This window comes from Heliangelus exortis, chromosome 18 (genome assembly GCF_036169615.1).
Source record: "Heliangelus exortis chromosome 18, bHelExo1.hap1, whole genome shotgun sequence".
Taxonomy (NCBI): Eukaryota; Metazoa; Chordata; class Aves; order Apodiformes; family Trochilidae; genus Heliangelus; species Heliangelus exortis.
In genome coordinates this window covers 1,768,005-1,792,071 of record NC_092439.1, presented here as the reverse complement: position 1 = coordinate 1,792,071, position 24,067 = coordinate 1,768,005, and the positions used below count along the sequence as shown (strand labels likewise).

Sequence of the window (24,067 nt, the reverse complement as noted above, 5' to 3'; positions counted from 1 at the left end):
TTTGAAGAGGTTAATAACAAATGTTTATTTTCCTTTATTAAAGAGCAGGGTGCAACCATCCCCCTGTTAACGGAGTGACTTCATATTATTTTACAACTTGTTCTCTCTGCTTTGTTTCAAATTCAAGACAACCTTCTACAATGCATTCTGCATTTCCTCTCATCTCAAAAGTGCTTTTACAAAATGACACCAGGGTGGAGGGAAAAAAAAAACCAATCCCACACACCAAACCATCTCCTACATAAAGAGATCATCTCATTCCCAGTGCTGCAATGCAGCCATGTCTATTGTGCAATGTAGCAGCTAATGGCACAGGATGACAGGGAGAGATCAAAAAAGGGCAGGGGGAACAGACACAAGGAGGAACTGCCAGGGATAGAATTTACCTGAGCTGAAATCTGCAACTAAGACACTTCTATTTTCTCCTCTGGAAAAGTTGTTGTCAAATTGCCACAAGGCTGCAGACACCAAGGAGATGCAGGGTTCTCACTAGCTCAAGAGCCATCCAGACTCTTAACCCAAGGATGTATTTTCAAGGTTTTTACTCCACATTTAAAACTTATTCCTTGGGTGAATTGTTGCAGATGAATGCACTCATCCAGCTAAGGTGAGCAGCATAAGCTGGGGCACTCAGCTGAGGGAAGCAAAAGCAGAACTGAGGTGTTAACAACTTGGACTTGCAGGTCAGCCCTTTCTGAAGTGGATTCAGAGCTTGTGTCTCATCAGGAATGTGTTGTCCCAGCACAGGGAATGACAACTCAGGTTTCATATATTTGCTAAACCTTGGCAAACAATACTACAAGGAGAGGTGTCCCCTGAGGAGCAGCTCTGCAGCTTATTGTGAGTGTGCTCAGCAAGAGGAAAGCTTTGTGCTCATTGGGATCTTTCACAGAAGGTTCTCAGATCTGCTGTGAAGTTGTCCTTGTATTAGATTCCAAATAAAAAGACTTTTGTCTTCCCCATCTATTCCTCCCTCTCCTGGACAAAACTACCACAGCTCAGTTAATTTTCTTCCACTGAAGACACAGAGTTCCTACTGTAGCATCTCCCAGGAGAGGATGAAACTTCATGGAGCTGAGGATGGTGATTTGGGTCTGGGCACCAACTGCTGATGATGGCAGAGGGACAGGGTGACATCCCAGTCAAGAGTGCAGAAATGCCAATGTGAGATGAAACCTCCAGGGTAAATGGTGGCTGAGCTGATTCCACAGTCACTGGAAAAAAAGGCTAAATTGGCTACAAAACACTGTCATGGCTTTAGCAGCTCTCTAGACACAAGCCTGAGTTACACTCTAGGAGAGTTCTGCTTTCCATCAGCTTTAGTGAAACCCTTCCATGCACATCTGAGGCAAACAGGAACTGCAGCCACCTCTCTCACATGCACAGAAAGATGTCTCAAATCTCCTTGCTGGGGACAGGAGGCCAGGAGAAGGCAGGGTTCCCAGCAGACATCCATCTCTAGGTCTGATGAAATACTGGGAGGAAATCTCAGGGCATCAAGACTGTTCCCAGTTTGGCCTTGGAGACACAAAGAACCCAACCTGGGACCATGGCTTCCATCTCTAACAGTGGGAACCTGAGAGCAAGAACAGCTCAAGGGCATCTGTTTGTGAGTGAGGTTTGTATCCAAGAGCACCACGGGGGACTTCTGCACCAAGGAATGCCACAGGGCACCCACCACCTGTCAAGGTCCACATCTGCCTGTGACAACTGCAACAGATCCTCTAGATGAGAAAAAATCCTGCAGACTGCAGCCAAGCTGTGGCCAGCTGTGAGCTATGCAATTTTCCTGCTTGCCTTCTTCTGCTGAAGGCCCCAGGTGCACAACTCCAGCTCTGCTCTGGCTGTTCCCCTAGCCTGGATTACCCAGTGCCAAACTGCAAGCTAAAAACAGAAACAAATCCCTCTTTGTGACTCAGCTGGCAGGAAGCTTCTTTTGCAGGTTTCCTTTAAAAGGAGCAAGGAAGTACTTGGACACAGGCTGTTCATGGCTCTCCATAAGATTCTTGTGTGCTGCTGGCATTTGCAGGGAGTGGTCAGGAGGACCTGGGGGTGTGGTTGGGCACAGCACCCTCCACCAAGAGATGGACAGACAGCCAGCATCTGTCCTGAAAGACTTGCTTACAAAGGTCCAAGAGTCCTGCCCTGCACAGGATTGGCCTCAGATTATGCCAAAGCAGATTGTATATAAAAAAAAAAAAAAAAAAAAAAAAAGTTTGTTTTTTTTAAAATGGATATACACTGCATATAGGAGACTCCATTGAGGACTGTCTACAGATGGCCACTCCAGAGCAGCCAGGGCCAGCCCAGCTCTGAGGGGGTGACTTGGCAGCTGCATTCCAGTCACAGCTGGAGAAGTGGGACAGCTGAAGGTGGAACTTGTGCTTCTCACTCCTTGATCAGCTTCAGGCAGAAGGAGGGTGGGTAAGGCCCACCTCAGGAGAGGCACTGCTTTCATCTGTCTGGCAGACTGTATCTGACAAGCTGTTCATACAGGAGCAGTTTCCTTCCATGTTCAACCCTCTGCTTACATCTCACTGGGATAAAACCCAAGTTTGGCCAGAGACATCTCCCTCCTGAGCCGCATGACCTCCCAGTACATCAGCTCCACTGTGAAGCAAAATGGGTGTGGGGAAGAAAAAAAACACACACACACACAAAAAAAAAATCAGTAAGGCATGGCTGGACACCACTTCATGTTATGCCATTCTCCCAGGGCAGCCCAACCAAGATCACCCCCAGAATGAAGGAAGCAGACATGCTGGAGGAGCAGAACAGGTCCATCAGGTCACCCCTTACCACACCTCCACCCCAGGGCAAACCTCCCAACAAGCTGCCAGGCAAGGACTTGGTGCATCTGTTCCACCTGCTCATTCTTTGCTGTTCAGGGTACCCCAAAAGCTGCCCCTATTCCTGTCATGCTGAACAGAGCCTCTTAATTCCTCCCAATGGCCCAAAGAAGGTGTCCCCACCACAGCCAGCTGTCCCCTCTTACCATCCTGCCTCACCAAGCCCTGCTGGATGTAGCGAATGTATGTGAAGAAGTTGCACACTGCTGTGATCTGAGGGAGAGAGAAAAACAAAAGGAAAAACAAGTCAGCTACAAGAGGCTGTCAAGAGGCTCACACAGCACCCAGCAGGAGAGCTCTTGATCTTCCCTACCTGAGAAATAGTAGCACATACCAGATGGAAAGAGATAGGAAAGAATCTGGCTTAAAAAAAGAAAATTCTGAGCATCTACAATCCTGTCCCAAGATGTTACACTGTCCATGAGACACACAGTGGAAGAACTCCAATTTACTGCAGATTTGAGACATAAATAATCACTACTTAATTTGCTAAAGTTCATGATTTTCTTTCACTGTTCTCCCACTGAATGAAAATGTTTGGAGTTAGAAAGGGGGTTCATGACACATCAGAGTACTTTGGTGCAAATGACAAAAATAATTCAACATAATGTTGTCCATGCACAACCCCAACTTTTTGTCTCAGACATCCTTTTGTCACATGCTGCAAGATCAGCTCTTCTGATATGCAATCAGGAAAGAAAAAAACTAAAATGCTCCACTGATTCAGAGCCCAAACAGCAACATTAAGAGATCATTCACCTTCTCCCTTCCCTCCAAAGAAAGGACAGCTTGTTCTCATAACCATTTGAGTCACTGATCTGTACTGGAACAGTAACAAGAGCCAGCATTTAAAGAGCAGAAAATTACTGTGTTTTACAAAGGACAATTAATAATAATAATAAAGCAAAACAATCAAAGCCCTGTACTGAATCAAACCATGGAAAGTGAACACACTGAAGATAAGTAGCCTAAAGGAAGGTGAGGCAGAGCACAGGAACATGAGGCAGGGTTGGAGTCCTGCACTTTATTCATCAACCAAGAGCCACCTTGACTTCAGGAACACACTCAAGGCCCACAGGTCTCTGTCAGGTTGAAGGCTGACCCAAGAGCTCCTCCAATTCAGAGCTTGGAGCAGTTTTGGAGGGCTGAAGCACCCTGGGAAGGTGGAAAACTCACCCTGGCCCTGCAGGATGGTGAGATGTAGTAGTAACTCCCAGAATCCCCCAGCATGATTCGGTGCTTGCAGGTCCTGGGGAGGCCACTCAGAGCACATTTCCTGCAAAGAAAAACACTTCAGCCTTCAGTGATCTCGTGGCACAACAGAGAACAGCAACTCAACAATCTCCAGACCATCCCCAAGAGATGGAAGTGGGAGCTCAGAAGCCAGATGCTGCATGAGTTCAGAAGAAGAAAAAAAACTTCCCCTGATCTGAGCCTTTTGCTCCTTGAAAGAGTCCATAAATGGCAAGTTTAGGATACCTTAAGCTAAATATCAGGAAACCTAAATTTTATTCCATACCCAAGCAAATCAAGGCTGTAGCCCTTGCTGGCAAACACCCCAAGACAAAACCACAGAGAATATTAAAGAGGTGAGGCTGGAGCAGAGTATAACAAATGCCATCTGGTCTCAGCACATCTCTTCCATGTTCCTGGAGAGGCTTTGGCTGAAGTTCTTTATCAACTTTCCTGACGTTGCTGGCTGGGGACAAAACCTGGTCTCAAACCAGGTAAATTTGACCAGAACTTGCACATGTTGGGAACTCAAAAGAAGCCACACTGCAGCTCTGATGTTAGGCTCCTAATGATTAATTTGGAGCTGATGCAAAGCTATTCCAGTTGAAGCCACACAGAGGGACTTTCTAGTGACTTCAGGGGCTTTGGATGAGGCTCCTAGTTCCTGAGAACAAGCCAGTCCCTTCTTGAGCACAAGGAGGAAGCTCAGCTTCCCAGCTGGAAGGAAATTTCAGACTGCATGAAAAAAAGTTTCTTCAAGGCAGCTCAGCTCCTAAGGAGCCCACCAAAAGACACAAGCAGCAAGGGTTCAGCATGTTTTTATTTTCTTGCCATTTCCTTCTGTTATTTGCAAGATGAATGGTTCCCAGTACCAGCCAGTTGCCCTTCCTTCATCATCAATTAAAGCAGTAAAGCAGAATTCCCTGCTGCAGTCATCACCACATTCCCTGGAGACTAAGGGCCTGCATGATGAGAAGAACATCACTCCCCAGCTGCAAAAAACTGCTCTCTAGGCCATGGAAGATGACAACACAAATGTTGAGAGCTTCTGAGCAGGTCTCAGTGCTTGCTTTGCACTGAATTCAAGGCCAAGAGTGGAAGCATTGGCTGCTAGGTGTTCAGATGCAATGAGAAGTAATCATTGCCCAAACACAAACACAACTTCCAGGGATCAAAGCCTCAGAAGGCACAGGGTGAGTGATGCCTTTGTAAATAAAAAAAGACACCTTTAAGAGTTCCTAACCTGAAGCATTGCAGCACGTGGTTGATACCACTTGGTGTAACCCCAGCTATCACAGCTCTAGGTAGAAGTAACCTTGTAGTTGGACACTCTACACACCCCAGGGCACTCTGCCTGACACAGCAGCATGAAAACCCAGCTGCCCTCAGCACCTCCTGCCCAGCATTTTGCTCTCATGCTGTACAGACAAATGTCACACAGTGGCCAGCTGCCTGCCCAGACTCTTCAAGCTCCTGCACTGGAGTCTGTGCAGTAGGGTACAGATTCCAGCTTGAGGAGGGACCTCAGCTTTCTCCTTTTGGGTCAAGAGCGTGTCCAAAGTAGCCACAAAAATCAGTGTTTTGCATCTAGGAAACAAAGGGGAATAAATTCCTTTTGGGTCCTTTATTACAAATAGGAAGATTCCTGTCTGGGTGCTCATTAAACAGAGTTAAAAAGTTAGCTTAGTTCAGCTCCAGCCTCAAAGCTGCTAAACTGCACTATGTTAGTAACTTGTTAGTGGATTAGAGATCTATATATAAATATTTCACTTACGTTACAATTTGTGACTGGAGCCCACTGTGAAGACACACACCCAAAAAAAAAAAAAAAAATCAAAAGGAAACCAATAAGAATAAATGCAGGATGGGTTGTTCTGGGAACAGGCATGACACTTACTCAGGGAACAATTTGCAAAGATGATGGAAAATGCAAAGAGTGGTAGAGCAGCATTTTTTGTGACAGGAACATCTTCACTTAGAAGGTGCTCTGCTTGAAGGTAAGAGAGTGAAGTACAAAGGAGAACCCTGATTGAACTTAAATCCCCTCTCCTCAGCTGGAACATCCTGTCACTCCTCCCAGTGCTCCTCACACAAGCTCCTGAGCAGCCATAGCCCCAGTTCTGATGGCAAGGTGACAACATCAGGGGGGGAAGATGACACCCAGCAAGAGATCTCCTCTGACCCACCCGGTGCAAGGTCAGGAGTGCAAGGTGAGCTCAAACCTCACAGGATAAAAGAACAGGAGACAATATAGCTCTGACTTAATCCTTTCACCCTTGGTTGTGCACAACCACACCTTCAGAGAACATTAAACAAGTTGCTACCTTAGGGGAAAAAAATAAACAACCTTCTCCTAAACCAAGGGCACTAAACACATCACTAGGTTATCCCCCAAGACACTCAGCTGCAGTACAAGAGCTGAGCTGAGCTAATTCTTCTTCTCACACAAAGATGAGCTCCCAGCTGAGATGAGCAGCAAGGAAAGGACAAGAGAGCATAAGCATGGCTCCTTACTTTGGCCCACCACACTCTTCTGCTGACACCTTCACCACAGGCAGTGTTTGGGAAGCCACAGGTTCAATGGTGAGTGTGTTCTGCTCCACAGCCACTCGCACCAGCTCTGACAGCTGCAGCAAAGAGAAATCAGTGCAGACAGGAATGTGCAAAGCTTACCTCCAGAGAGGTACAACTTCAGTGCTGCAGGACTCTGCAGTGTTTGTAGCACTCACCTCCTGCTTAGTGAAGTCCAGACAAGGTCCTACATCTTCTCGATAAATTCTGTCCAGAAAGGAACAGGATTTATCCAGAGTGGGAGATTCCTTCCAGGCCTGGAACTCAGAAAATAAAATGGAGTCGACCTGCAAAAAATTGTTGAAGAAGGAAAGTGAGTGGAGGGAGAGATCTCCCTATTCTGTATCTGTATCCCAACAGATACAGAAGGTGTCTGTTACCATGAAGGTAACCTAACCATGAAGCAGCTGCTTCTGCATCTTGGGAGGTTCATACATCAGAGTGTCTGAGGGAAGCTGACTTATCCCAAGAATCTATCATCTCCCACCCATGAGCAGCTCTGTGCCAGACTGACACAGTCACACTGGGCTGATTGTACCTCTTTAGCTCATTCTTCTTCAGGAGAGGGCAGCACTCCTGCTTCAGGAAAGCCACCATGCAACCACTGAACAAACCAAGTGTCCACTCAGCCCATGGAAGGAACGATGAGAGAAGCAGAATGGCAGTGGCAGCCAGGACACAGGAGGCAGAGCCCTTCTGTAAAAATTGCTACAGAAAAGGTTTGGGAAAAGCTATTATCAAACTGCCATCAGCAGGACTACGTTTGGTGAGCCCAAGTATGAGCTCACAGGGGATGCCAACCCTTTAAAGACCAAGAACTCTGGTGTCTGGGGAGCTGCAGAAGTACTGGGAACACTGGGCTTGCAGAGGCAAGGTTGGAAAGGAGGTCCCTTACATGGGAACTCAAAAAGGAAGAACAGCTTTCAGCTTTCCCCATTCTAATGTCCACTCACTGCCTCTCAGAAGCATTGGGACTTAAAAGCATTGTCACTGCTCAGCAGAAAGGGACCCAGGACAGAGCTTGCTTCCATCCCCAGAGCCTACAGAAGGTTGATCCCTCCATCCCTGTCTGACTGAGAATACTTCAGTCCTGGAGACTCTCTGGGACCTGACTTTTAAACCTCAGATGGATCATTAGCAGAACAACCAAGCTGACTGACAGGGCATCTCTTTAGAAGGCCAGCAAATCCTTTTAAAGCTGCTGAAAGGAAAAACAAAACTAAAGCAACCCTGCTGAGCAACACAAAGATCATGAATGAACAAAGCTGAAAAAGGTCTGGGCTCTCAGCACACCATCTCCATGCTATGGAGGCTGCTCATTCAGTACCAGGAGACAGCTTCAGAGCCATAGGATGGAAAAATAAATTGAGAAAAGCACACAAAAAAACCAACCAACCAAAAAAAAAACCACTATGGATGCTAGCACAACAGGAAAGTAGAACTGAAAGGCTGGAAGTGTGAGGCAGATGAGTCCCAGCCCTCCCCAGTGCTGTCCAGAGAGGTTACCTGCTGCAAGGTTGAGGAAGCATCAGCCCCCAAGGCCTGCCAGCTGGGTTCATAGGTGATGTGGATGGCCTTCCCAGGGAGGATACAAAGGAGCAGAGAGAGGAGAGTGGGTAACCCCGACTTTGAGGGCAGAGGAAGAGACAGACAGTGAAGGAAAAGGTTTAGAGACAGGCAAGAAAGGGAGGGAAAAAACTGAGACAAAAGATACAAAGAAAGGTTCAACTCCTCCCTTCCAGGGAGCAAAGCATGGTGCTCAGATCCCAGGCCCACAAGCCACACCTTTTGGTTTGAGGTGCAAAAAGGGAACAGAAATTGTCATTTTTAGGCTCCAGTTAGGATGTGGTGTGTTTTTTTCACAGAGCACCAGCTCTCTGAATGCCAGGTTCCCTTTTATCACCTCTCACATAGGGTCAACTAAGGAACAGAAATTAAGTTTTCTTGAGTTTACAAGATCCATTGTCTTGATCTGTAAAATTATCAGTCACGTTGGAAGCTGTGGCCCTGGGATTTTAAACTCTGAGATATCTGCACCAAGTGGAAGGTACCTACAAAATGAAATGACAGGTCCAAATCTTTAACAAGCAAGTCACAAGAGCTTGTATTTTTTTAAACATCACCAACTTGAGCTTTGCTGAGGCTGAGCCAAGAACTCAGTAAGCAAAAGGTCTCTCTGCTTTCTGTAGGCAACTTCTACAGGGTAGTGAGATGTTCACCCAACTGAGCTCTCTGTTTGGAGAATTGTTAGCACTGGGAGAGGTCTCAGGACCCTAAAAAGATTAAAAGCTTTTTCTTTCCAGCCCTGGAAGCAGCTTCTAACTGACTGAATGTGACTCCAACTTCAACATCTCTGGACTGCTCTCTGTTTGACCAAGTGCATCAGGCCCTCACGGCCACTGAGCTGATATTTCCCTTTGGCTTTCTTTCTGCCCCAGCCTTTGTTCTTCTCTGCCTGGGAACACAGTTAAAGATCTTCATCTCTGGTTGCTACTGCTGTGTCAGGACAATGGCTACGGCCAACGTTGCCTGAAGCATTCCAGCCAAGCTCTAGCAACAAGAGCCCTGTGCAGAAGCTGATGAAGCACATTCACTGAGTCCACTGCCAAAAGCAGAGGTTACCAGCAGTGCCAGCACAGTCCTGGTTGGTGAGAGTATTCATTGCCCTTCTGCATACATTCTCACGTGAGCCAGGTGATCAGGTACCTCCCTGTTCCCTCAGCAATTTGTGAGGACAGAGGCTGCAGCTCCCACAAAATCACCAGGCAGACATATTCCCCCCCACCACAGCCTCACTCATAATCATTCTTCCTGACCAAGCAGCATGAGCTGCCTCCTTTTGCTTCCCAGAACAGCTGTATACACATCTGGCTAGTGGAAAATTCCCAGGCAGAAAGGTCCTGCAAACATTGGGAAGTGTTACTGACACCCGTGGTCACAGGAGGTAGGGGACTACCAAAGGATAACCAAAGGCAACTGAACAGGGTTTGGGTTTTGTTTGAAATATCCTCACAAATGCTTTGCATACTTATCTGCCCAGTTCCTTCCAACGAGGAAGGAGTCAAATGTAATTATTAAACACCTGCTCTGCAAAGAGGAAGAGCCTAAGAACACAGAAAAAGTCACAGACTACAAGCTGATGGAGATGTCTTGGTGTCCAAGCCAAACTAGGTAGAGAGAAGAAACATCAAATCATGCCAGAACAGGCAGTGCACTCAGCTGCCAAGATGTAGCAGAATAATTGGCTTCTCCTCAGCAACTCCTGACAGAGCCAGCCTGATAACTCCTGAATCTGTCTGTGCCCTCCAGGGATCTCTCAACAACTTCCTCTTAGCAGTTGTCCTGATGAAGCCTTCAGCAGGCTTCCCAGAAGGGGAAATCTCAAACGGAAAGCCTCCAAGGCCTGCCTCAGCACAAATTTAGGGAACAAGCCAGATTAGTGCACAGACAGCTTCTCCCAGTCTGAAACCACAGAGCTCCCCAGGAAGCCTGAACTGGAAGCTGCACAGCTCCCTGAGCACAACAAGAGCAGAGGCTCCAAGACTGATGGGGTGAAGGACCCTCACCCACCTCTTTGCACTCCCGACTGACTGGTTCTGGTGTCACATTCTGGCTGGCAGCTGAGACCATGGCACTGCTGGTGCTCTTGTTTCGCCCATGGCCCTTCCTGAAGACAGCTTTGGAGGGGCTCTGGAGCTGAGGGTGCAGCTCCCGGTTGGGAGAGGAAGGTGTGGAGGTGATCACCAGAGTCTTCAGAGCTGTCACCTCTGCCTGCAGCATGTCAATCTGAGAAGACAAGGCACGAGTCAGCAGCACCTCCTGAGCTCCAGCTTCCTGCACCCCACCAAATCCTAAAGCAACAGGGAACCAGCTACAAGCCCTCCCCACTGTCCCCCAGAATTTTAGGCAGGGCTAAACAAGCAGCTATTCAGGAGCCCCTCTGTTCCTCAATCTGAGCACATTTTGCCCCAGGCTCTTTTTAGACTCAATAACCCAGAAGAAACTTCTCTCTCTCTCCTCAAGAAGGAACCAGTTGAACAGCCCTGGGATGCAGCCTCCAACTCCCTGCTCCATCCATCCCCACAGCTGTGGACACTTTCCCCTCCCTCACCCAGTGTCTGCTGGAGAGGGAACAGAGAAATTGCTACATCTCAGAGAAACCAAGATGCAGGCATTTTACTCTCTTCCAGTCAACAAAAAGCACTATGGCCAGGCTGGGCAGAGATGTCACCAACCTAGCACAGAGATTAAGACACAGAAAGTGCAGTTCTCACCTTCCCTCGTGCCTCCTTCAGCTGTTTCTCTGATGCTGCCTGTTTAGTGTTTGCTTCTCTCACCATCTTGTGGGCTTCCTGGACCAGAGAGAGAATTTTAGTCTGCCTGTTTCAGTCCCAACTCATAAAGCCCCCTCTGCCATATTTACTGCATGCTCTGGGCAAGCAAGGGGAGAGACACCACTGCCACATCAGGTGTCACCTGCAAAGAGCTTTCTCCCAGAATTTCCCAAAGACTCTCAATGCCAGAGTCTGGAATGCACCCCCCTTATGAGAGTGCAGAGCTGGCTTAATGTCAGCAAGGGCTGACACAAGCCAAAGAATCATCTCTATGAGACAGCAGCTACTGGTCAGACTGCAGAACAGACACTGGAAAGGACCTGGGAGCTGTGCTTAGCTCCAGCAACAGACACCCTCCATCCCCCAGTCTGTGTTTGCTACCAGATGTACAGATCCACAACTCCTGTGCTCCTTATGCCACCTCACAGCTGCCAGATGGGGAAAGAAATGCATGCAAATGCTCCCCAGGAGGAGATGCAAGCCCCTGCTCTCAGGCTTTGCCTGCAGCACTGCCAGCTCTGTGTCTGCAAATGGGAAAGAACAGGAGAAAGAAGGAAACTGGGGGAGGAGATGGCTGGAAGTTCAGGGAAAGCTTGTCTTCAAGGAATTGGATGTAAGCTTAGCTAAAGAAATTATGGGAAAAGGAAGAGGGTGGTACCTCAAACAGGCTGGCTGTTAACTCCTCTAGTTCCTGCTCCAGCTGTTCTCTGACTTTTGACAACCTCTCACATTCTTTGTCCTTCAGCTTCAGCTCCTGTTGAGGAAATGGAGAGGGACACACGAGCTCAAAGCAAGGCCCCAGCAGTGACAAACCCACCCACCACAGCACGGATCTCTGGCCCAACACTTCTGTCACTGAGCTCTCCACCAGGCTCCATGTCATCCCTCCACAAGTGGCAGCAGGCTTTTCAGGCTGGAATTTGCCATGGAACAAGAAGGCTGTAGATTAAGCACTGCTGCTTTCTGCACCACGTTTCCAGGACTCATTTGGATGTTGGCACAGAGGCTTTGGGTCAACCTAGCAACTGATGTCCTTCATAGCCACCTCAGCTCAACCCTTCTGCCAGCTTCAGACTGCAGCACAGCCACATTCAGACCCTGCTGCCCTCAGCACCACCCCTAGGAAAAAACCCCACAGGCTCCAATCTGTGCCCCTCAGGTGTTCTCAGAAACTCTGGGCCTTACCTTCTGTGCTTTCTGCAGCTCTTCCTTCAGGAATTCAGAGCCCTTTTCACGGATCTCCACTGAGGAGCTCCGGAGACGTGACACATTGAGCTGCTCAGTGGCCTGGGTCTCATCCACACCTCCAGCATCTTGGCATCCAGTTTCTGGCTCTTCCCTGCTGCCTTTGGATGGCATTAGTGTCTTCCAGTGCCCCACAACAGGTTGTGTCTGGCTGTCTTCCTCAAAACTGGCCTGGCTGTGGGATAACAGCACCGTTATAAACAGGAAATAAAGACTTTGGGGGAATTCTCCACCCCTATCCTGGGATCTTTAAAAATCACATCAAATCTACGTTGAGATGCCTGCAAGCCTTTGAAGAAGGGCTGGTTTCCCAGCAGTGAGTACTCCCTCACATAATTCTGGACACAATAGGCAAAGCAATGCTATTAGTAACTCCTGATTTCCAGATTTCCAGTTGCTGGGGTCTTTAGGAGAAGAAAACATGGGCTTGAGTGGCTGCATGGCAGGGCCCTGCAATCATAGCATTGCCCAGATCGAGTGCATCACTCCTTCCTCATGCACTGAAGTGTCCTCACAAGTGGTCACTTGTCACCTGAAGTCACTGGGAGCACGTTCAAGCTTTCTATCATTCCCAGCCACTCAGCAGGACACACACACTGCAGGACAGATTAACCTGCTGCCAGTTATCTCTGGGTCACAAGCCTTAGCTGAGCTGTGGTGCCCATGCACAGCACCAGTCCCTCCTCCTGCACACTCCTTCTGGCTACTGCTTCTTGCCTCCTACTTTGTCCTGCAGAGAAGCTACCACCACCTCCTTCTGGTTAGGTTTGCTTTCTCTTCTTTCCTTTTCCCAACATCTCTTTTCCTCTCCTGAACTTGCCCTACCTCCTGTATTCCACACTCTTGCCCCTTGCACTGACTCCAGCCCCAAACTGGGCTTATCTCCTCAGCCATGTTCTCCCTCACCTCACCCAAACACAAAGAGCTGTCAAACCATGAAGCCCAACAACTGACAGGCATTTTTTTCCTAGGCTGTGGCACTCAGCAACAGTTTGGTGCTACCATATTTTCTTTTCAAATTGCTCCCTTCCTGCCCCTCAGCAACAGCTGTCAGTCATGTTTCAAAGAGGGAAAGAAGCAGCAGCTACCAGCTAATTCAGCTCAGGTGCCTCAGGAAAGCATGCAAAAAAGCACAAGGGGAAAACTCTCTGAGCCTTTGGAAGATAAAGAGCACAAGATCATCACCATGCCAAGCCAACCAGACAGCAGTCTGACTACAGAGGAGGACACAGATTTAGTTGAATTCTGTTAAGCAGAGAACAAGGGAAAGCACCAGAATGACAGTGCCACAGCAGTGCTAGGAAGGTAGGAAAACTACCCAGGAAAACTAGGCAGAAACTAATTAGTGTCTCATTGACTTCACCTGGGTTTGAACCTTCACTAGGAAGGTCTAGAAAAGGAGGCTCATCCTAGTGACACTACTAAATTTGGAAGTCTGGAAAACATAAAAGAGCATGCTGGGGAAAGGGTAGGAAAATAACATTAGTTTTGGCCAGAGGAAAAAGGACAGACAGTGCCTCAAAGCAAAGGTAATTCCTTTTGAGCTATTCAGCATGCTGGGACTGTTTGATAAAAAGCAGTATCTCCAGACACAGAGGGATATGTTTGAATGAGTGAGCCACGAGTAAGAGGAACTCCCAAGCTGGGCAGACATCTACACTTTGAGGTGCAAGAGACTCCCCAAGCACAAACTCCATGGTGTGAAGAGTGTGCAGTGCCTGCTCTGCCCAGCTTGGCTCCTCTGTTGGCACCTTTGGTTTATCAGAGGGAAGACAGAACTGCACAGAAGAAATAAAACAGTTTATAAAGGTCAAGATTAGCTAACCCAGATCATTTACCTAACCAGTGACATTGCTAACAGGATGAGGAGCTCTCCAGAGGCTCTCAGCACTAAGGAAGGGGAGGGATTGAGCAAGGCAGTGACCCAAAGGAAGGAATTTAAGACTCTACAGGAAGGTGGGGACATAATGAGATAAATTCATCCCAGAGATCAGGGGAGTTTCTGTGCAATGGATTTGCCACGGAGCAGAAGGAGCACACCAAATGGGGAAGTCAATACCAAACAACCAAAAAACAAAAAGAGAACACAGAGGAAAAGCTCAGCTCAAAACCAAGCAGTCAATAAAAAAACGTAATAAGCAGCAGTAAGGAAAGAGACATTTCAAAAGTCTGCTAAACTACTAAAGACAGCTAATCTAACCCCTGCAAAATAGGGAGAAAAAGACAAAACACTGTTTCTTTGTGACTTTCAGGTCCCAAGATGAAAGTTGTTTGTCTTGGGAGACAGGTATTCATTCCAGTGTGTTTCCACGTGCTATGGAAGAAAATTGGAGGACACAGAGGAATGAAACAGTCCCACCCACACTCTGGAATGCTGGGGGACCTAAACCTATCCTGAAAAATTCTGTCATTATTTTCTGTATTTCTTCTATGACAGAATACCACATTCTCCATGCTGTGTAAAAAAAATTCCAACAAAAGCCTCAGCTGTGTTGGCTTCTGCCCAACCAAAGCCCAACCTCAGCATCCAGCTCTGAAACCTCCCAGAGACCAAAGGACCACCACCACCACTTGCATTCTCTTGCTGGGCTGACTGGTGGCTTTCTGGGGAAAATGTATCGTAGCCTAAAGGTCCCACACTGCCACAAGAAATGTAAATTCACACATACACAAAAAAAACCAAACAACCCAACACCCCGCAACCTTCTAAAGCTGGATTCTGTAAAAAAAGCAAAAAAAAAATGTGCAGGATCTGCATTTTTTCCAGTGGGCCCCACAGTGCTGACCTGACAGGGTTATTTCCTGTATGAAGAGCCTGTGGGTCTCTCCAGGTTAAAATTACCCTCAGGCTTGCAAAGAGGACCTGAATTTTCCACTCTGATCTGATCACTGCTGTTCTGGATTGCTGTGAAGCAGCACCAGTCCACAGGCTGCTCACCACCCCACCAGGTCTCAAATGCTTTTGCAAAGCATAGAGTCTGTTCTATTCCAGCATGACACAAAAATTCTATATCTTACATTTCTCCCAATCACCCACAGTCTCTGTATGTCACTGGTAGACAGAGTACCTCATTATTGTGACTCTTTATTTGACTTCTATTCGACTGCATGCACAAACACACACCTGTAGAGCCTAGAGAGTAGACTAAGCCCCAAGAATTTCAGCTGCAAGGACTGTTAACAACAAAAGAAGCAAACCCAATGGACGTCCAAGGGGAAACTCGTCTTCTCCCAAGCCTTCCTGCACTTGTCCCAGCCCCCAGTCCCCCTCCTTGAGGGGTAAGGTCCAGGTGCCAGACCCTGCAGACCCTCAAAGGCCACAGAGTTGTTCTGATTAGAGAAGACATTTAAGATAACAGATCCCACCATTAAACCCAACTCTGTATACAGAGTCCAGTGATAACCTCTGTACCTCAGCACATCATCTACACAGCTTTTGAACAACTCCAGGGATGGGGATTCAACCACCTCCCAGGGCAGCCTGGAGCAGGCCCTGACAACCCTTTCAGCGACCTATTTTTTTCTAATATCCAACCTAAACCTCCCGTGTCGCAACTTGAGTCCGATTCCTCTTGTTCAATCATTTGTTCTTTGGGAGACGAACCTCCCCTGGCTCCAACCTCCTTCCAGGAAACTGCAGAGCCCGGAGTTCTCCCCTCAGCCTCCTCAGCTCCAGTCTGAACACCCTCAGCTCCCTCAGCCTCTCCTCACAAGTTCTCCAGACCTTTTCCTTGTGCTCCAAGACCCCTCCCCAGCTCCGCTGCCCTTCTCTGGCCATGCTCCATCCCCTCAATGTCCTGATTGTAGTCAGGAGCCCACAGCTGACCCCAGGATTCGAGGTTTCGAGCAGAGGGGGCTGATTCTTGCCCTGGACCACACCGGGACACCGCTGGCCTTCCTAGCCACACTGCCGCTTCATATTCACCCGCCTTGCCCCTCAGTCCTGTCTCCACCGGGCACTTTTCCAGTCACAAAAGACTGAAGGGGTGAGCCCCGCCGCCTCCCCCCCTCCCCGGCCAGGCCCCGCCGCTAACATTACCTCAGCGCCCTCCACCTCCCCACAGCCGGCAGACACGGACTCCCAGACCTACCCCCGCCGCATGCTGGGTCCCGCTGCTGCTGCCACAACACCACCACCACCACCGCTGCCGCTGTTGCTGCTCTCAGGGCGGAGGCGGAGGAGCTGCCGCCCCCATTGCCCGCACCATTCCCGCCGCTCCGGTACCGCCTGAAGGACGCGGCTCCCGCCGCCCGCGGGATGAGGGGGGGGGGGGGGGGGGGGGGGGAGGAACGGCGGCGGCACCACGTGACCCCGCCACGGCTCGTGCCCCAAGGGCCGCGCCTGCGCGCTGCCGCCCCCCTCTCCCTCTGCGATCGCAATGTCGGGAGGGAAGGGGAAGGGGAAAGGGAGAGGAAAGGGAAAGGGAAGAAAAAGGAGAAGGGGAAGGGGGGTGACCCTGTCACGCTTTGTCGTCTGTCGCGTCCCCGCGGCCGTGGGGTTGAGCCTGTCCCGTTGGAGGCTCCTTCGAGGAGGGGTCAGCGAGCCGCTGTGGGTTTTGTCAGGCTGAGAGGGGCGGCTGCGAGGCTGAAATGAGCGATGGACTCGGGGATGTCTCCAGATATTTAGTTCCTTAGGAGGCCTGTGAAAGGCTTAGGGGGTAGAAACACAAGCCTCAGAATTAATGTCGGTGTCCTGGGGAATTCAGAATGAAAAGGAGATGGAGCGAGTCCAGGGAGGTGATGGGAGGGCTGGAGCAGCTCTGCTCGGGAGGCAGCCTGAGAGTTGGGGGTGTTCAGTCTGGAAAAGGCTCCAGGGAGACCTCAGAGCACCCTCCAGTGCTTGAAGGTGCTCAAGGGAAGCTGGAGAGGGACTTTTTATCAGGGCATATGTGATAGGATGAGGGGTAATGGTGTTTAACTGGAAGAGGAGCAATCAAGGTTGGACATTAGGAAGAAATTCTTCCCTGTGAGGGTGCTGAGCCCCTGGTCCAGGCTGCCCAGAGAAGCTGTGGCTGCCCCATCCCTGGCAGTGTTCCAGGCCAGGTTGGATGGGGCTTGGAACAACCTGGGCTGGTGGGAGGTGTCCCTGCCCATTGCCAAAGGGGTTGGGAAAAGATGAGCTTTAATGTCCTTTCACACTCAAACTTTCATTCTATGGTTTTGGGACTCCTCACCCCTGTTGTCTGAGATGTTTGCTGTTGGTAGAAAGGAAAAGCCTTCCTAAAAAACTGAGGTTGTGGAGAGACAACCCCTGCCATGATGCCGTGTACTCTGGCAGGGATTCAAACTGGTACCAGCAGCTGGTAACACCCTTAAGCTCCCATCAACACATCATCCCTCCCTGGCACAAAATGTGCTCTCAGTTTCCTGCTGAAACAGCTCATGGGCTCAGTGGGGAAGCCTGGGTTGTAAAGAAGTGATAAGATACACGATTCTGTGAACGATATACAGGGAGGTGAAAAGATGGGAGAAATGTGGCTGTGAGGGGAGAAAGGCCTCTGCTTGTCAGCAGTGGCCAAAAGGAGTTTTAAACTCAGCATTCAGGAAAAGCACTGGGCTTTTCATGCCCAAGATGGTCACGCTACTGAGCTTTGAACTTTGGATGCTGTGGCTCCAATTTTTAGTTCACTCATCCCTGAACTGGCTGTCTCCAGGAGGCCAAGGGAGCAGCACAGCTGTCCCAGTGGATGAGAGCAGTCATGTGCCTGATTTACATCCTCTCTGCCAAGCAGTGGGAACACACTGTTCTCTGCCCCCCCCCATTCTTCTCCCTCCTGCATCACTACCTGTGTGTGGAATCACAGAATCATAGAATTGTTTTGGTGGGAAAAGACCTTTAAGATCACCAAGCCCCCCCCCCCCCTTTGCCCAGGGTGTTCTGAAAGCTTTTTCCTTGCTTGCTCTGCAAGCACAGAGGGGAGAAAAGGGTCAGAGAGAGGTGATTCCTGGAGTGTTTGGAAATCACCAATCCACTCCCCAACCCATCACTGAAATCAAGAGGAGTTTTAGGAAGTTCACCCTATAGGCAGGGAGACAACTGCCAGCACCGTGGGGTTCCCACCTCCCCAACAAGTGCTCCAGGGAGTGCACAACCCATTGTCCCTGTCCCTGGGGACACCTCTCCTCGATGGGAACAAAACAAGCAAAAGATTCCTGCTGTTACCCCAATCCTACAAACCACCTCTGGCCTAACAGCACTGCCATGTTGCTGACAGGGCCTCCACTGCACCAAAAACTGCCCTTGCAGGACACCCTCAGGATATGTCTCCCAGACCATTCCCCCACGTTTCCCCTTGTGTCCTACCTTGCCATGGCTCTGAGCTTTCCTCCAGGCAGTGGAATCTTCTCTGAACCTTCAGACACAAGGGCAGCTCCTGCCCTGTCCTTTGCCTCTCTGCCTGACACAACCCTGAAGGCAGCAGGCAAGTCAGACCAGGTGATCCTGGTACCCATTGTACAACATCACTCAACATATACCACCCAGGGAGCAATTCCCTGTCCCAGCTTCTTCAGGGTGTCCATGTCATCTACAGCCCATCCATCACATGGATCCAAGGTGACAACAAAGGCCAATCCCCTGCTGTGAAGTCTTGGAGTCAAGTGTCCAAGGAGTTTCTGTCGATGGCTGTAACCTTTGTTATCTTCAGAGAACTTTTGGGAGGAGGGGAAAGATCTTCAGTTTTGCAAGGCAGCACCAGAAGTCATTAATGTTTGTAATTATTAACTCCCAAGGCCTGGTTGTCAGGGACAGAGGGTCCTCAGATTAGAAAGGCAGAACTTCCAGGATCCAGCAAAGGCAGGAAGAATGGGAACTGATAATGCAGGCAGGAAGCTTTAAGAGGAGACGTGCTGGAGATGCTGAATCCCACTCACTTGCAAAAATAACTTTTGACAAGGTGAAAGTGCCATGTGCTCCCCTCACTCCCAGCCCCAAAAGATAAGCAATGGTACCAAGGAAGCCTAAAGAAACCCTGAGGTTTCTCCATAACCAGATGAAAGGGCTGGCCCAGCAGAGCAGAACTCTGCACATCGTTCCCAAGCTGAGGGTTACCATGCAAGCTGCCTCGAGGCAGGAAAAGCTGCTGCTTTCTCCATTTCCTCTGCACAACTTGACCCCCTGGCTGTGTTGTGAAGTGTTTATAAGTGTCTGTCCCAGAGCTGGTGGGACACAGACCCAGCTCCCACCTCTGCTTTAAAGAGACAACAAACCATGAGGCAACCTCACAGCCTCAGTGCAGTTGGAAGCTCTCACCCAGCACCTTGGTCTCAAGCCATGAAGTGTTTTGCTGTCTCCCACATTATTTCCCATTTATATTTCATGGAAGCTGAAATTAATCATTGAAGTGTCAGAAAATCCATTTTGCCTCCTACAAGCCTCCCAGCAAAAGGCACAGCCCTGTTGTGAAGATCCTGGCATGGTACCTCCCCACTGCCACAGGTGTTTCCAGGCACCCTTTTTGCTTTCACATCTTCCCCATTTCTGCTGCCTCTGCTCACTCACTTGTACCCACTCATCCCCACTCCTCTCACATCCTTCCTGCAGATCCACCTTGCCAAGCTACTGACTCTTTACCTTTTGCTTCTCATCCTCCCACCTCCTGCAGGCAAAGAAGCATCTCACTGATGCTTTCTGTGTCTTCTTGAGTCAGGTCCTTTGCTCCCCATGGCTCTTCCACAAAGGAAAGGAATCCCCCCAGTCCTTCCCTCGGGTTTTTCAGGTGCAGGAATACCCTTGTGGCACTCCATTGCCATTCTCTGACCCAGTTCTGCATCCCCAGCTCCTGGGCAGTCATCTGTCACCTCTGGAGCTCCTCCACACCATTTTCCAGTGACCTCCTCTCAGCCCAGACTTTGTAGAGACAAATACTGAGCAACTGGGGAACCACCAGCACAAAGCAGAGACTCCCATTTGGTGTTTCTGGTGGTCCTGTGCCTTCTCTAGACAGCAAGCTCCCTGCCTCCACATCAAACTGATCCTTTATATTCCCTCCTGGAGTGCCCACAGCTTCCTCTGAATGGGTGGTAAACAAAAAGCAGGAATCAGAATCCTCAGTTTGGTTCAAACAAACTCCAAGACCACCCTGCAGAGCAAAAGCAGCTCTCACCTAGGACACCCTGCTCAGCATGGATGGGGACACAGGCTTAGAAGGGAAGAAGGAACAAGGATTATCTTTGAGCTTGGAAAGCAGGACTGCAGCCCTGGCCCAGCAAACCCAGCCCAGATGTTACTGCCATGAAAATGAGAATGAAAACAAACGGAATAAAACTCCAGGCTTCATCCACCCACATGGATGTTATTGCCATGAAAATGAAAACAAATGGCATAAAACTTCAGGCTTCATCCGCCCCCCTCCCTCTCTCCTGCCTCAGCCAGCTGTGCAGCATGTTTGCTCAACTGGCTGGAAAGGCTTCTGAAAAGGTCCTCTGAGATCTATGGGTTTAAAAATCTCTTCTTTCATGAAGAGGATCTGCTTTGATCACCCAACAAAGTGCAGCAGTGCTGTGTTGCTTGGAAGGATGCTGCTAAGGGCAGTCCCATTGTGACACTGAGCAGAGAGCCACCAGAGACACTGCTGTTCCTGCTGCTTCACAGCTGCAGGGACCTGATGGGGAGCAACCTCACACTCAGCAGCATCCTTTGAAGGAAAGGTTTAGCCTGAACCCAGGGCAAGTGACACCAGATGGACAAGGAAAAAGAGCAGCTGGAAAACTCTTGAGTGAAAGGAGGACTCATCTCCCTTTCTGCTATCTGATTTATCCAACCAGAAACTTCTCAGTCCTGCATTCTTCCCACAACATCTGCAAGAAGGCAGCAAGCAGTCCCCAGAAATGACATCCAGGACCAACACACTTGGTCCTGTCTTTGGAACCTAATCCCCACCACACTGATTAAGGGAAGAAAAGGGGCACCCAGGCACCCTGAGACTTTGGTCTGTGCCATCCCAAATGGCTCCTTTTACACACAGATGCCAACTCCACCTCATGGAAGTAGGGAGCCTGGTGCTACCAAGTGGCTCTCTATGTGCCACAGGAAAACCAAAACCAAAAAAAGAACCCAAAGACACTTGTAAAAAGCAGCAGAGCTGGCAGGGATGTGGCTTCTTCCATTATAGAAGCAAGTGACCCCCTCCCTATGTCAAACCAGCACATAGTCCATGAGGAGATAAATGACCACACTGAGCTTGAATGCTGTGTGACAGCAGCCTCAATGTGCCCTCAGCTCTCAGGGCACCCCCAGGAAGGTGCAAAATTAATTCCTGCAACATAAGGGAAAGAAGTCTGGGGAGCCTCACGGAAGTATTGAAGGTCACTGTGTCCTCTTCAAACATTCATGACCAGCTCAAACTCAGAGTGAACCCTGTCTGTGCAAATCAGCACCTCCTCAGAGATACTTTCCATGTTTTTTTAAATTTCTTACATCAGATTCCAGGGAACAGAATCAGTTTGAGGAATACTCCTGATGCAGCTGCCTCTGCGCCTACTTAAGCTCTGAGAGTGAAGAAGGGAAAGGGATTTCACTAAATTTTGGGTTGAGCTCACTTCCTGTCACAGTAACTCAGTCCCTGCTTCTGTAAAATGGAAAAAATGATTCCAGGGCAGTGAGACTGAGGATGGATGTCAGCACCTCTCTGCTTTCTCTGCTTCTGTGCAAAGCCAACTTTCAGAGGGACATCTTCCTCAAGGCCTGCAAGTTCTGAGGCCACAGAGGATGTGAAAAGGGATCCAAGCAGCACTTCCACACTGGTAAAAAACTGCCCAAGTTATTTACTTTCATGTTAAATACCACAGATATTTCGTGCTGTCCCAACAGCAGCTGCCAGCTGAGCTACTCTCAGAGGAGGGCAGCAGAGTTCCCCAGATGCCAGCACATCCCTCTGCAAAGAGCAGGACACTTGAGGTTTTTCTCTTTCATTTTGGAGTCTCCAGGGGTCAACCACTCTCAAGAGCTCCAGCAAATCTCTCACCTGAACCATTTTTGTCCCCTGTCCCCCCCATCTCAGCCTGCCTGCCCACTAATTCCATCTCTCTGGATATTTCCACAAAGAGCCTCCCCTCCCAATCATGGAGAGGGGCCCTTGCATGGACCACCTTGCCTTTAGAGTGTCCATCCCTGTGCTCTCCCAGCTCTTATGGCCCCTCACAGAGCTCTTTGAGTGTTTTGAGATATTGTCACGGTCCCAAATCAGCTGGGGACCCTGTTCCTAACCATAGAAGGACCCTTTGGGAGCAGCAGCAACCTAGGAACAAAGTTTCAGGGACCTCACAGCAAGCCCAGCCCCATAACAAAGCAGATGACACAAAAATTACACCTCTGAGGGACAAGACTGCCCTGGAGCCTCAGTAAAACCAGGGCACCCCAGCTCCTGTCCCAGACAGATGCCACTCACACAGGGACTGACACAACACTGCTGACCCAGAGCAAAGAGAGGGCAGCTGAGGTGTCTTGGTCCTGGTGGACTCTTCCCTTTCTCCCTGAGCTGGCAGGTGCCAGGTGAGTAGGCACAAAGCCACCTGCTCCTTCAGTACCATGAGTCTGCTGTGGTTGGGCCACTGAGACAACCCCAGACTCACTGCCTTCTGGCCACTGATAAGAGCCATTATCTGGTTCCACAACTTGAATGTAGGTTCTCTCAGTCCTCCATGTACCTCTGCTTCTCCTGCCAGGGCTGTATCTCACACTGCAGAACCACTATGCTGCTGTTTTCTCTTCTGCATTGCCCTCCAACTTTCAGAACAAGGTATCATCTCTGGCCAGGGGGCTCCAGCACCTGGGATGCAGTGTTCATGCAGGAAGGACTCTGATAAGTCCAAGTGCTCCAGGTCCTTCCCTTCTGCAATTATACCCATTCTCCTAAAGCATGGTGTGGCAGCCTCCCAGTTGCATGGGTAAGTTGTAACTTACTCCCCCCAGCTGTGTGCCCACATCCTTCTGCATAACACACAATCCAACACAAAGCAGCTTCTACCCAGCAGAAGTCAGGGGATCTCCATGGCTTTGGTGCCACAGAGAAGCAAGCATTGTTCCCTCCACTTTTGTCAAGAAGGAATCAGGACTAGAGGTAAACCAATATATCACAGCCTACCCCAGAAATAAAACCTCTAATGCTGGCACTGACTTCTGTGTTTTAAGCTATCACTGCCCCACTGTTAACAGCAATTCCCAGGGCTGTACCAGAAACACCACATGGGACAGGGTAGAGTGACACTGACTGATTTGGTAACAAAGACTGATTTGGTGACAAAGGATCTAGATTCAGAGGCTTGTGGAAGGTGAATGTCTTAAAGATGAGACAGGAGATGGTGGAAGAGAAGGATGGTCAAAATCGTGAGGACAGCTTGGGAGCAGAAAAGGGACTGAAGACCCTGGTGAGACAAAGGAAAGGAGTTCTCTGGCTTGGTGGAGGCTTGAGGACAAAGGCAAGGACTGGTGTTTCCCATGGTGACATGTATGAAAGAGCAGTGACAACCCCCAAGTACTGCTGGAGAGGAGAACAGAAAAAAAAGTGAACACACAGAGAAGAGCCTCAGGGAGCCAGTGGCAGTGTAGAAGTCCCCAGCAACCAAACATCAGCTGGAAGAGATGGCAGAGTCCTCCGGGTCAGTGAGGAGTTAGAAACATCATCTGAGAGGGAGGTGGAGCACAGGCCAGGTCTGAGGAGCAAGGAGTTTCGCCAGGGAAGAGAGAGGGCTGCAGCCCCCGGGGGTGACACATTTTTATAGCCTTTGTGGAAAATTCCAGCCCTGCTTAATCTCTTGGGGCTCCTGTAAGATTGTGACACAGAGAAGGGGACCAAACAGGAAAGAATTAGAGGAAAAATGCCTCTCTACTGGCAG

The 24,067-nt window shown here is 49.3% G+C and overlaps 1 protein-coding gene across 11 annotated transcripts; it reads right to left on the bottom strand.

Annotated features, from left to right (window-relative positions):
• On the bottom strand, positions 1 to 21,326 carry RAB3IL1 (RAB3A interacting protein like 1). Of its 11 annotated transcripts, none has more exons than XM_071762546.1 (12): positions 18,537 to 21,025; positions 12,173 to 12,407; positions 11,646 to 11,741; positions 10,928 to 11,005; positions 10,224 to 10,439; positions 8,160 to 8,279; positions 6,812 to 6,940; positions 6,597 to 6,709; positions 5,857 to 5,880; positions 4,026 to 4,125; positions 2,996 to 3,062; positions 1 to 2,610 (listed from the first exon to the last, which is right to left on the bottom strand). In XM_071762546.1, exons 1-12 carry the CDS (start codon positions 18,683 to 18,685, stop codon positions 2,528 to 2,530), a joined length of 1,410 nt encoding a protein of 469 aa, XP_071618647.1. In that variant the 5' UTR covers positions 18,686 to 21,025; the 3' UTR covers positions 1 to 2,527. The 11 variants fall into 11 exon arrangements, with proteins under 11 accessions (XP_071618647.1, XP_071618651.1, XP_071618648.1 ...); XM_071762550.1 differs by lacking the exon at positions 18,537 to 21,025 and adding an exon at positions 16,324 to 16,527; XM_071762547.1 differs by lacking the exon at positions 5,857 to 5,880 and having other exon boundaries at positions 18,537 to 21,024.
• Positions 21,327 to 24,067: the final 2,741 nt, after the last annotated feature.

Excerpts from the sequence above, each read along its gene's own strand:
- RAB3IL1 (XM_071762546.1), bottom strand. The coding sequence starts at position 18,685 with ATGGGTACCAGGATCACCTGGTCTGACTTGCCTGCTGCCTTCAGGGTT. Across the intron at positions 10,440-10,927 it reads TGAAGGAGGCACGAGGGAAG|ATTGACATGCTGCAGGCAGA; the intron begins GTGAGAACTGCA and ends TTGTCTTCTCAG. Across the intron at positions 6,710-6,811 it reads TGGACTTCACTAAGCAGGAG|CTGTCAGAGCTGGTGCGAGT; the intron begins GTGAGTGCTACA and ends TCTTTGCTGCAG.